The sequence below is a fragment of the Ahaetulla prasina genome, chromosome 4 (genome assembly GCF_028640845.1).
Source record: "Ahaetulla prasina isolate Xishuangbanna chromosome 4, ASM2864084v1, whole genome shotgun sequence".
In the NCBI taxonomy this organism is placed as follows: Eukaryota; Metazoa; Chordata; class Lepidosauria; order Squamata; family Colubridae; genus Ahaetulla; species Ahaetulla prasina.
In genome coordinates this window covers 46,407,257-46,420,907 of record NC_080542.1, presented here as the reverse complement: position 1 = coordinate 46,420,907, position 13,651 = coordinate 46,407,257, and the positions used below count along the sequence as shown (strand labels likewise).

Genomic DNA, 13,651 nt, shown 5'->3' with positions numbered 1-13,651 from the left:
GGGACTATATTGTATGTCTTTTTTCCAGTTGTATGCCTTCCTGCAATGTCATTTGTTGTAACCTAATAACTGCTAGTAAGTATTTTTGTTTATATTTGTGCCTTATGTGCATGTCTTATTTCTCGATAACTTGACTCTACTGTGATTATAATACTACATTGTTCCAAATGCTTTTTCAGTTGCATTTTAAAAAGATCCTTTTAAAAAATAATTCTCTCCCCACCCACCCCCAGCCTTTTCAATGCACATTGATTATTTCTGTTCTTTCAGTTTTGTGGACATAAACCTTAAGTTTTACATCAAAAAAGGTATTTAGCTCAGTTTCTGTTGTTGTGCTTTTAAATGATTTCTATGTGATATAGTTTATTTGATTACACCTCTCTTTCTTTCTCTCCTCTCCACTTTCTACTTTCACCTAAATGCCCTCAGTTTCAAATCTCCATTTTCTGGAGGTATAATAGTTTTTGCATGCTGTGGAAATGCAGTGTCACATATGGGGTAATTTTGCAAGAATAGCAAGATCTTCAGAGATGAGTACAACAATTATTTTTAAAGTATGGCTTTCTCTGTGAAATATTCTAACTCTTAAGAATATGGATAGCCTATAAATGACTGAAATATTTGGATTCCTATGCTATTAAAAAAACTGGAACAGCATGAATGTGAAAAACAAAATAGAACTGAATAGTTAATTCTAAAAACCAAGATAATTAACTTTTAGAATAGATAATTTATTTGAAAACATGGGCTCAACTATTCTATGGGTATCTTGCTTTTACAATGGTTCTTATTTTCCCATGAATCTTTAAATGAATCTTCTTAAAATTACAAAATGATCTGTGCATGCTTGGGAGAAAATCAGATAACACATCTTTTGGCTTCACAGTTTCTTGCAGAAAGCTTTTATTCAGCCTTGCTTGGTTAAATGATTCTTCCAACTATATTTCTTTTCCAAACAAGTTCCAGTATTTTGTATGTCTCACTTTTCCAGCATATTTAAAATAAATTCCAATCCCATAGTGTATAGGTTTTTTTTTCATTTTCTTCTCACAGATACAAATTGTATACAAGCCAGTGGATCTTAGCCATGTAACATCCAAATGTGGGTCTCTGGATAACATTCATCACAAACCAGGTGATATCTATGTATTTTATTTTTGAAGTATCTTTGTAAGATATACTGTGTTGTTTGTCTTGAGTAAATGTTTGTTTTATTTTTATTTTACCTTTAAAAAATATTGAGACGATGAAGATAAAGGTAATTGCAAGGGATGTAGAGTTATTTAGAGAACAATGAATAATTACAATTGAGAAATGAGATCAGGGAAATTATTCCTTCTGTATTTTTATTCCTGCTGTTGTTTAACCAAGTGTCTACAAAATACTGGATGCTGTCATATACAGAATTCCTATCAATTTATTACTTCCGAACATCAGGAAAAAAAACGTATGTTTAATTAACTGTAAAATTAAATGAACAACAAATTCACCCAAGTGGTTTCTGTAGGAATCACTCCAAATGTCTTCCTTTTAAGGGAAACATTCTGGGTGTGGTGTTGTTGCAGGATGAAATCTGGAAGTCCTTCCTTGATGTGCACCAGACTTTTCTGCTGTAATTTAGAACATCAATTTCCAGACTTTTAGTAGGGGATGCAATTTGCTCTGGGAATAAATCTTATCCAGTAGTTCTTTGAATCTTATGTAAGCCCTACCTCCTTTTATCTCTTACTTATACAGTGTCTAGAAAACAGGAAGCTAGAGAAAAGGGGCAGTGTAGAAAAATTGGGGTCCATTAGTTTAGATCGGGGGTGTCAAACTCAAGGCCCCGGAGGCCAGATCTGGCCCATGATGAAGTCAGATGCCCATGAGCCATCCTGGAAATTGTAAAGTGCTGGCCCACATTGCTTTGGCCTGGCCCACGCTATTCTGGCGTGCATGCGAATGCACAAGAGGAGGTGGGCACATGCACGCACAAGAGGCCAGTGCAAAGACCCAGTTTGCTGCTGCCTGCAGGGCAATACAAGTAATTTGTGTGACTCTGGTAAAAAAAAATAGTTCAGGCATTCCAACTTTGCGAGATCTCTCTTTTTTTTTTTTTTGGTGAGAAATTGGAAGGTCTGAACTAATTTTTTTTACCAGAGTCACACTAATTACTTGTATTGCTCTGCACATGGCGGTGGTGAATGGAGCTGGAAAGCAGGTTAATGAAGGGATGTGGCTGCCCTGGGGTCAGGGTGGTGGGGTTTGACATGGGTGGCCTGGCTGAAGGGTTGTTGTGGCCCACCAGCGGCCAGTGGATCTGGCAGCAGATTCAGACAATGAGGAGGTTGGAAAAGAACATGGGCCAGTTCTGGAATCTGGGGAAGGCTCTGATGAGGGCTCTGTGTCGGAGGCTGAGAGGGGCCAGGGCCATATGCCAGTTATCAGCTGCCTTTGGAGTCAGACATCAGTGAGGCAGATGAACAGCTGGAGCCTGTTCCCAGTGTGTGCATGCACAGAGTTGCCAAACAAAGGAACAGCTAAAAAACAAGGGTCAACTTGGGAATAAGGCCACAGGTGGATGATGGAATAAAAGAGGAGGGAATAAAAAAGGAGTGAAAGGGGAGTGGAGTTTGCAGGAGGCAATTAGTTCATTACTGCTTTCTTGCCAAGTATTGTGGCATCAGAAAGATATCAGCCTGGCCACTCTCCAACCCTCCAACCCTGATAAAGGTCAATAATTGTGAACTGTCTTGAAGGACTGTGGGAAAGGAAACACTTTGCTGGAATTCACTGTAAATTAAATAAAAAGGGTTTATTGGGACAAGGACTTGGCTTTGTGCTGCTGGGGAAGCTTAGGTCAGAACAAGGGCCCTCTGGTAAGCCGGGGGAGAGTGAGTGGGGCAGCTCTGCACTCCCTCCCTTGCTTCATCCTCAATCCCCTCACTGCATTGCTTCGTTCTTCTTCATTCTTCACCATTTTTCCTTGCCGCTGTAATGGAGCAGGAGGCTGAACAACACACTGGTGCAGCAACCAAAAGCGAGGCAGTGAGGGTTGGAGGATGAACCAAGGCAGGGGGTGCAGAGTGGCAGGTCCAGCAGTACTGTCCAGGACTCTACGCTCAGCCTCTTACTCTGTTGTGTTCGTGAGCAAGGAGAAGTGGGCTGGTGGCCATGGAGGGTCCTGGATGGGGTTTCTGGAGCTGCCACCACGAGGCCAGGCGGTAAGCCAGTGCATGGGGCAGCTCTGCACCCTCTGCCTTGCTTTGTCTTCCACCACCACCACCCCTGCCTCATTTCATCTTCCACTCCACCACTGCCTCACTTTGTAGCCACTGCATCGGTATGTCACTCATCCTCCTGCTCCGTTATGGCAGCAAGTAAGGAGAAGAAGTGGCGAAGAATGAAGATAAACGAAGCGAGGCAACGGGGGTGGGGTGGGGTGGAGGATGAAGGAGTGCAGGCCACTGGGGAGAGCATGGATGGTGCCACTGCCATGAGATGCGGTGAGAGCGCGAGAGAACAATCTGATCAAACCTGTGTGTGTGAGAGAGAAAGAGCTGCTTTCAGCACCGCTTGGTTTCCAATCCCTGCCAGGCTGGTCTGGTCTGGTCTGATGGGGCGATTGCCTTTTGCATTCTCTGCCATGCCACAAACGGGGATTGACCATCCCCTAAGCCCCACTGCTGTCAAAGAAAATCCTGGATGCTGCACTGCACTGGACAGATGAAAATCATAGCAGGGAGAAGAAAGAAGGAAAGCAGCTGAGTGAGAAGTGCCCTGCCGGCCAGGCACTGAAACGCCACCCCTGCCAGATCAGGAAGAGACAGAGCAAGAGAGATCCGATCCAATCTGTGTGTGTGTGCGTGCGTGTGCGTGTGTGTGAGAGAGAGATACACCAGGGCTGGCTGCGGTGTGCTTCTGTGCCTGGCCAGTGGGACCCTTCTTACTTGGCTGCTTTCCCACTCCTCCCTGCTCCTCTTCGTCCATTGCAGCGAAGTGCTTAGGATTTACCTCGATAGCAGCTGGGCTTGGGAGATGGTCAATCCCCGTTCATGGTGCAGTGGAGAAGGTGGAAGGCAATCCCCCCTATCAGACCAGACCAGACCAGCCTGGTGGGGTGGGTGGGATGGAAAACCAAGTGTGCCGAAAGCAGCTGAAGGCACACTGGCTGTAGCTGCCCCACCCCGTCTCACCTCACCTCATTATGTGGGATGAGCCTCCTGCCCACCCACCGGAGATCCCTGGATTCCCTCCCCAATCCTACTGGGCCCCCACAGGCACCAGTCACGTGAGTGACGTCAAGCTGGCCACACCCTTGGCTGTGCCCAGTCAGCTGTGATCACCCCAGCCATGCCCCTCCTCCCTTCTTGGTGTTGCTGATCCGGCCCTCAGTGTAATTGACTTTGACACCCCTGGTTTAGATTATTAAAAGTGCAGCACTGCATGTGAAGGTCTTGCAAGCTTAGCAACATTTAATTTTAAAATTATTTACCTAAAGCTGTAGCTTTTACTAAGACAGGTTTCTTAATTTGAAGCACAAATTCAATACACTCCAATTAGTTTTTCCTTTCTGTTTGCCTTCCAGTAAATATATATTTCATTATTTTGAATTTAGAATGTGTGTTGGAGCTAGGCTATTACTACTACCAGTACTATTACTACTACTGTACTAAATGAAAATTTCGAGATCCAAAATTTCTTTGTAAATCGTGTGAGACTTGCATAAATGAATTTGGATATTGGGGCAGAATTCATATATTCAGATGCTTAAGTGGACAAACACAACACCTGTTGAGGGAAAGAAGTATTGACAAACCTACACATAGAAAAGTATTTTCTTCAGAAGTCATCATTATATTTTCCTTTTGATATCTGTTAATCTTGCTCATTTTTCCTTAGGTGGTGGGCTGGTAGAGGTGAAATCTGAGAAACTGGATTTCAAAGATAAAGTGCAATCAAAAATTGGGTCATTAGATAACATCACCCATATTCCCGGAGGAGGAAATAAGAAGGTAAAAAGATTTCTCTCTTGCTATTTTTAGTTGTGTAGGTGATGGGGTCTGATTTGCCTAGGAAGCTGTAGGGCAATAATTGCATTAAGCTTTGAGAAATGGTATCTCTATCAAATCTTCTAATTCTGGAATGGTGCTAATTTAACACAATTTTTACTAGGTCCCAATTTTCATAGCACAATATCTGTAAATATCCCCAGTGCCAACTGAAACATATTAAGACATTGACTAAACCAGCAGCTGTTCTTAATTGTAAAGAAGCAACTAAGAGCTAATAGATGCTATATACCAGCTCACATAAACTTCTCAGGTTGATCTCCCTCAAAAATGGTGGGCCAAGAGGAAAAAAGCAAGGCACACAAATTTTTCCTTGTATGGAATGCCTTTGCTAAAGAAGGCATCCCTCTTTTCATATATCTTTGGTACATTTTCCAACAAGCACCTTCAGATGTGTACAGACATACCTAAACAACAAGGCTGCTACACTGGAAGCATACCCAGCAGGTCATCAGATACACTTGTTCCTTTATAAGAGTGAGTAAAGAAGCAACAGGTTTGTGCAGTGAAGTTGAAGATGATACATAGTATTAATCAATTGTTAGTTTTTACTTTATGATCCCACCTTCTCACCTCTTTCTCATAATAACATTTAAAAATTTACTCTTTTAAATATATCTCATGATATTTCTTGTTGAACTGACAGCAGGAAGATATAAATGTTTCTCTGATAGTTTCACATTTGGAGTTATTTAGACCAGGGTATGGTTATTTAGGAATGGTCTTGAACAATAACTATCTTCTCTTAGAGGAGAGAATGTGAGAGAAATGATTAGGAAATTACTAAATATATAATTCTGCAAGATTTTGAGGTATTTGAAACACAGACAAGAATGGATGACTTCCTGTTTTGGATATTATCCCTTCGATACATCTCCATATTCTCTAATTCTTATGAGGATTCTTCCATAACACAAACATTTTTTACTTGCACAGAAAATATAATTACAACAATTATTACAATGTGGATAAATCACAAAAGCACACCAGACAAAGAAGTACCCATGTCATGCTACTCTCATCTTGACTTGGTTGGAAAACAGTCTTCTCTTGTCTCTTGTCTTACTGAACATCTGCTGTGTTAAAAGGTTTTGGAGCAGGGCAAACTGAACTTACATTTTTAATCAGTGACCATATCCCACTACCAAAGTATTCTATAAAAGGCCAATGCCAGGATAAGGATATTTATCAGTTCCTAAACAAGCTTCTTTCATTCTTAGATTTTTAAAAATACATTTCTGCCAGCTCTGATACTTGCCAGAATATTAAGAAAAGTCAAATCATGCCCTTGGATATTATTCTGATTTTTCTACACTAGCTGTGGAAACTCTGCTTCTCCAACTACAGTATTTTTAAAGATTTCTGACCATCTTTTTTTTCACCAAGATCTACTGCTAAAATAGGAATTTCTCTTTTTGTAGTTTGAACTACAAAAGAGGAGAACATTAGAATCATCAGAGAAATAAACGTAACATAACCCCTGCTTTTAAGTACACTTGTATATGTCAAAAGAAATGCAACAGTAATTAGTATTTCAGACAGAGCAGAAGGGAGGAGAAATATTTCTTGGCCCCACTGGATAATGAAGTCTACAATGAACCTGGATGTTTTGATGATTTAATACTGTTTTCATATATGAAGATACCATATGGTACTTTTGAAGATTATCTCAAATTGCACAAATCTCCTTGCTCTGTCTTTGAAAGATCATCCTAAAAAAATCCCTTTTGATCATTTCTTGCTCAAATAATTGCTTCTAAGTTATTGAAAGGGTAAGTGTGCTATCTTCCACAGGGTGTAAATATTACCAATTGCTGTCATCTTCATAGGGAAACAGATGAAATGATGGAATACAGAGTTTTTCTGTAAGGACAGCTTTCAGGGAAGTTGAAGTCAGTGGAATGTGCTTAGAAGTTAATTACATATTTGTTTTAATGGGACTTTCAACCTGGTTCAGGCTGGAAGATAACCTAGGCTGGATAGGGAGAAATTCAATGGAATTGTTTGTCTCTGAGCACTCACAGTATTGCACCTCTTGATGATGAAACAAGGCAAAATGGAGCACTGCTAATCAGTTATGTTTTGTTCTGGGTCACGCTGTTCCTGAAAATCTGGAGCATCTTGTTGCCAAATACTGGTTCCCATAGCAAGAAGTTTGCCCAAGGATGTTTTGGATTTCAGCTGCAAACATTCCCAAAAAAATCTGCTTTTAAAATCTTGTTTAATCCAATCCTTGATAGCATTACATTTCTGCAGTGTGCTGTACCTAGGGTTGCTCTTCAGGAGTGGCACAAAAGATAGTAATTTAGACTGCCAACCAGGAGCCAGGGTTGGAATATCTTCACTGATTAGGAGTTGTCTTAAAGGTATTTATTAGCTTTGTATTCCAAAATTTGATTTGGATTAATCTGGACAGATTAAAGGTATGTTTTGTTAAAAACTTGCCAGTTTAATGTAGTCCACAAAAAAGAGCCTGTTTGAGGACACTTCGGCTCACAGGTGTGCAAAAAAGCCTTATCCTGCATCACTCCCTATACTGATGATTCTCAAGGATGCTACAGAAGACGACGAGGTGCATTATGATAATTTTATAGTAAGCTCTTATAACTGCTCATAAATTATATACTCAGAAATTACCTTTACAGCAGAAATAATGATTCGGTTTGCAAATAAGAATTCATTCTTATGTGAATGATTGCTGAACTAACTGATGCTCTTGAGGAAATCTGTAAAAGTGAATGTGCTTTGAAGAGTTTTGAGGTGAGTGAGCTGAAGGAAGGTTATCCCAGGGATCAGTGTTTCTCTCCCCAGCTAGTGAATGGGTAGGCATTTACAGAGGTGAAATCACACAGGTTGAAATTAAAGAACAACATTTATTATAAGTATTATAATAACATAATTAAATGTTTATGGAGTTTCTCAGTCATTCAGGCCATGATTGTTCCAAAGGTGCTTTTTCAAAAGGCAATTGGACTTTGTTTTGCCTTGAAGATTTCCAGAACTGAAGAAAGGTCTTGAATGAGAAGCAAAATATCTTCAAGGTAAAACAGTCCAGTTGCCTTTTGAAAAAGCACTTTTGAGATATTATAATAACATTGATCAAAAAACAATTGGCTTTGAATTGAAAAGACAAAATTGTAAAAATAAAGAATTCAGTTAAAAGTAGGACACTTCAATTGAGTCTGTTTACCAAACTTTATGAAGTGAAACAAGTCATGTGAATCTCTTTCACACAGAAGGGTTATCAAGAGGAAAAATATTATTACATCAGAAACAGAGTGAGATGCTTACTTACTTTCTTTCTGTCTGAGCAAGAAGAAAATTGTGATAGCAGAGCTATCTTACTTAGAGGGTATATGCATTTTCTGTGCTCACAAATGTAAAAACTGCAAAATTACAAGCAATTGAGACAAATGAGAATATGTCTGGAATTACATCTGATAACAGAGCCATATAAATCTCATCAAGCCCAAGTATCCCACTAGGTGGCAAAAGAGAAATTAAATCTGGTAAGTTTCTGTTTGTTTGTTTGATTCATAGTAATTTAAAATTGAAAATATACTAACCACCATATAATTATAATAATTAAGCAATTTTCAAGGCTACTGTTTTATTTGCAACTACTCTATTTCTGTAACAAGTCTTCAGAAAACAAATGCTTTCCTTAGGCATTACTCAGTGATTCAACTTGTGCCTTCAGGATAAATTATTAAGACAACGGTGTAGTAGAAAGTGGAACATGGTGTCAACAGACTGCAATGTATGATTTTTAAGAGTACCATTAGTAGAGGGCAGAAAGATTAAGAAGCTTTGTTTTTACTGCAGTAGTAGTATGGAAAAGAAACATTATAACTCTGTAATCTGGTCTTTCAAATTGTTAATGATGGGTTTCAAACAAAAGTATTGTATAATACTTTCTTTTTTGATTGTGAACATTTTAAAACTGTTACACAAAATCTTAGTGTGTTATAGAAAGTAGAGCAATAAAGAAATAAAGTAAATTAAAAAAAATTCTTTGGACCAGGATAGTCATGACTGAATCAACCCACTGAATCACCCCACTCCAGTCAGTTTTTCAAGTGGCTACCCTAGCTATACCTTCAGAACAGCTGCTGGTAGTTGTTATATTTATTATTATTATTATTATTTTATTATTTATTAGATTATCTTTGTGCAGTAAAAGGTTTCATCTCTTTAAGTTTTGTATATCAACTTGAGATTGAAATCACAAGCTATCTAAACCTAGTTATTTTTCTTGTAAATTGGTGTCCCAGTTTAGATTGCTATATTCGCATAGTTTCAGGGCTAGCAATAAAAATGTAGCATGGACTTTGAAGCAATAATCTGAGAGTGACCCATTAATGCGAGTTATTCTTTTGTTTGTATGTGCCTTATCTGTTGTTCCTCTCTTGGGGAGGGAGGCTCCACTCACATGCATTTCAGTCCTTTCCACTCAGATGCATCTCATTTTAATAACTTTATAAAACTTTTTGTTTCTCATTAGCTCTTTCCAATGAGTGTTCTGGCTTCTGATGGGAGGACTTTTCTGCTTCCTTATCCTTCTCTCACTGATATTGACACAACTTTTGCATTTCTTCCTCCTTCTTTTTGCATTGTTTCTTACTTCTGAATTTTCTGAATCACAGTTGGGAGAATTCAGCAGGTCAATAGATGTGCTTGATTGTAGCTTTGGTCCCATACTTTGAGAACACAGGAATAGCATTTAAGGAGTTGAAGAAAGAATTGCCCATTCATAAAATGGCTGCCACAGTTTGAATACAGTCACCAAAAGGCAATCGTCTAGAAACATTAGGTGATATTATTTATGGCCTTACAGGTAATCCTAATTTCCCAACCACTTGTTTAGCAACCATTCACATTTAAGATGGCGCTGAACAAGTGGTAGTTAGAGATCCGGTAGTTAGAGATCCTTGCTTAATGATCACACACGATTTGTTTAACAATGACAACTGGGACTGTCAAAACTGCTTTTTTTAAAAAAAACTTATGATTGTATCATTTAATAACTGAGTTTCTGCTTCAAATTACTGGTGTTAAGCAGAGATTATCAGTACCATATAGCACCTCAGCTTTATCTCCTTTTCTGGACAAATGAGAAAGGTTAATGTAGATATAAGATTATATAGTTCATTCCACCTCCAGATTTATTTTTAAGGGAAATCAGAACTTTGAAATGTGTCCATTGTTACATCCGGTATCTCCTTTTATGCCTATTGAACATCTGGAAGAAAAAAACATTAGTTTGAAAGAAAGAACTTTGAAAGAAAAACAAATTACAAATTGATAATGAGTGTACACATACATTATCTGTTTAAGGACAGTGGTTTTCAACCTTTTCTTCCCCATGGACCTACTTTAAACACCTCTTGTGCCCACGGACCATGGGCAGAGACCCCCAAGACTTTAGATTTAAATCATAACATTTCTTTGAGCCTTCATGGACCCCCTTGTGACAACATCGCGGCCCCTCAGGGACCAATGGCATAGGGGATAAACTGTAGAAAGAATTAGAAATAGAGTAGACCCACTGAAAGCGGGGCTGTATTATTAGCCACTACCATCTGAATTAGGTGTAACTGAAACTAGGTCCGACATCATCTGTTTTTCTAGTGTTGCTGTCCATGTAACTGTGTATGAAGAAAAGCTGGTGAGGGAGAGACCGAGGCCTCCCATTTTGGCCATAGATCTTTCCTTTATTGTTTGCTTCAAAGAGGTATCACTCAATTTTTGAAAGGCAAATTAATGATCCTTTCTATAGGCTAGGCTGCAAAAAATGCTTGATCTTGCTGATCTATTAAGTCACTGCAGGTTAATAGTCCTTAATTAATTATTAGTAAAGCCATCCTTTGTAGGATTCGGAGTCAAGTCGGTGTTATGTGATTCTTCTTCTTTAGCTCTTACATTCTTCATCTTCAGTTACTGTGGCTTCTTTTTCACACTTCCTGCTGCTTTCTCTTTCTTCAGTTCCATATGTCCCTTCCTCCCCATTGAAAAGTTTTGGTTTCATTGTCATCTTATTTGATGATGCTATTCTGCATCCCACTGACCTTCTCCACCCACATGCAGAGAGAGAAGGGCAAGGAAGACAAGAACCGTGTACAAAACTGCCCCAATAAGGCTGGGCTTCCTTCCCCCATCACGGAGCCCTCCATCCCTGAGGAGAGCCCACTCCCCGACTTGCACCCATGCGATGTCAGTAAGTAGTTACCTGTTGTCATAAGCTTTGTGAGAGCAAGAAGGGAATTAGATGCCCAAAGCTGGCTGGGTGGTTGGGTGGCTGGAATAATTTCATTCCTATTCTTTCTTTTTTCAGTTGGAAAAAAGTCGTCAGTATTAAATGAGTGTGGAGGAATGTTGATGTTAGGCTCCCCGATGTGATAAAAAACAGGGATTCTGGACCTCTTAATGTTGGGTTGGATGAATAGCTAGGTATGTGCAACTGGGGTGGCAGAGGCAGATTGTCCTATTTGAAGAAGGCAGGTTGTGCTTGTTGAAGGATACCTATTTTTTTAGGGCTTCCCCCTCAGTTTCTCTTGTGCTACAATCAATCCTACTCACCATCACCCCTCACATTCATCTGCAAAGTATTTTAAGGAGTCTTTGTGTATCTAAATTTTGAATCCAATCTATCATAGAATTCAGATGAGAATAATATTTCATGTGAAAAGTTTTATTAGGTCTGGAAAGCTGTTTTTGTAAAAATTTACAATTTTTGCACAAAGGTTTATTATATCTTATATCCTATATCTGGGTAATTTGTAGCATGGACTTCATATAGTAGTGTGGTATGTCAGAATATGCTGATCGAGTAATCATAGAATAGATAATTAAAACTTTCTGATTGGCAAGAAGGATCCCAGTTTATTCTTAGAATCACACATTAAAATATGAGAGTATTTCCATGGGGTGAACCATTTTGGCTCTACCACCATATGACTGAAGGGAAGGTTTTAATTCCCTGTCTCATTCTGTCCCTCCATTTCACTTCGTCTCATTTCAGATTGAGAGCCACAAGTTGACCTTTCGTGAGAACGCCAAAGCCAAGACTGATCATGGAGCTGAAATTGTCTACAAATCACCCACTGTTTCTGGAGATGCTTCTCCTCGTCGCCTTAGCAATGTCTCTTCGACTGGAAGCATCAACATGGTGGACTCCCCTCAACTGGCCACATTGGCCGATGAAGTTTCTGCTTCCCTGGCCAAGCAAGGCTTGTGATTGTATTGTAGTGGTTGGAGATAATAAGAGAAAAATTAACTCTGGCCTTTCTTTCTGTTCTTTTTCCCCCCATCTACATCCCTCATCATTCCTATTTATTTTAAGTTAATATAAACTCTAATCTGTTCTCTCTTTTTCCTTTAGTTAAACGGTCATCTGTGGTTTTAGAATTTCATAATAATTAACAACTTGGAAGCAAAGATTTCCATCCTATATGGAATATGCTATTTAAAAAGTCTCCCATCACTTCACCTCACCTCAAAACAAAAAGAAATGTAATTGAATACAGATAAATTTGTGAAGTTTGAAATCTCAACCTTGGAGATGTAAAATGATATATTCTGCTGTACATGCTCATTATTTGGCCAAGTTTTTCCATTGAAATTTAAGGCATAGAAGCCTTGTGACCACCTTAACAATTATGGCTGCTGATTTAGTATAGAAGTTAATGCAGGTCCAGAGATTTCCAGTGTACAAGCAGTACAACCTTCTACTTCAAATGTCTCTCCTGCTAGAGCTGGAATGCTAGGCTTTAATATTTGAAGTATATTTCTTCCTTTGAAGGAGAAATTTTGATATAGGAAAGAGAGCTTTTGAAAGGACTGTTATGTTACATATGCATCCATTCTTTTTGGTACTGAAAATTTTTGTGAACCAGGTTCAAGTTCAAGATAGAACTGCATGCTTTGGATAATTAAGACATAAGCCAAAACTGCCTTGAAAGCCTGCAGAATGCCAGTTCTCTTTAATTGAAATGATGTATTTTAAAGGCGATAGCTTATCTATTTTTTGTTTCTACCTAAAATTAACCTTTGACTTTAGGCTATATAATCATCCTACTAAAATAATTGGACTTAATTAATTTCTTATATGCTAAGTTCTCTTAATTTTATCGAATCAGTTACATTCTTTTTTCTCTTTTTCAAGCAGTAACTATTGCCTCTCTTTTGCCCATCTCACCTTCAACCTCCATGATTTTGTCACACCATAAAAATTTGTCCAGAGTTGCTGGGGAAGAAGCAAATTTGCCTTTGTGTTCAGCCCAATTGGCCTGGTTGTTCCAATGTTTTTTGTAAATGTAGAAATTTGTGAGATAGAGGTATGGCTCTAGGCATATTTAAAAATAAAGGAATTGATGTACTTATTTATGGTGCATGCAGGTGTTTTTTAGGAAAGACAATTGCGTGAAAGGACACCAGTTCAGCAGAAGTGGGAACATGTATATTTTGACCTATATCTCATACATCTTTATGTAATATTTGTGTATTTGAAAGAAGCATTACACATCAGAAATCATAGCCAGAAGCAAGTACACTCCTTTCAATAGCTACTATTCAGTTACTAGTTGTGCTTTATTCAAGAG

The 13,651-nt window shown here is 38.8% G+C and overlaps 1 protein-coding gene across 14 annotated transcripts in view; it reads left to right on the top strand.

Moving 5' to 3' along the window:
* The window catches only part of LOC131197420 (microtubule-associated protein tau-like), an 86,766-nt gene extending 73,334 nt beyond the window's left edge, over positions 1-13,432 (top strand). For 11 of the 14 annotated variants that reach the window (XM_058181469.1, XM_058181467.1, XM_058181471.1 and 8 more), the window contains 3 exons: positions 1,054-1,135; positions 4,882-4,994; positions 12,073-13,432. In XM_058181469.1, the coding sequence (XP_058037452.1) occupies positions 1,054-1,135; positions 4,882-4,994; positions 12,073-12,288 (411 nt within the window). In that variant the 3' untranslated portion in view covers positions 12,289-13,432. Of the gene's footprint in view, positions 1-1,053; positions 1,136-4,881; positions 4,995-11,138; positions 11,269-12,072 lie in introns of all 14 variants that reach the window. The other 3 variants (XM_058181472.1, XM_058181466.1, XM_058181460.1) reach the window with 1 other exon arrangement.
* The last annotated feature ends 219 nt before the right edge of the window (positions 13,433-13,651 follow it).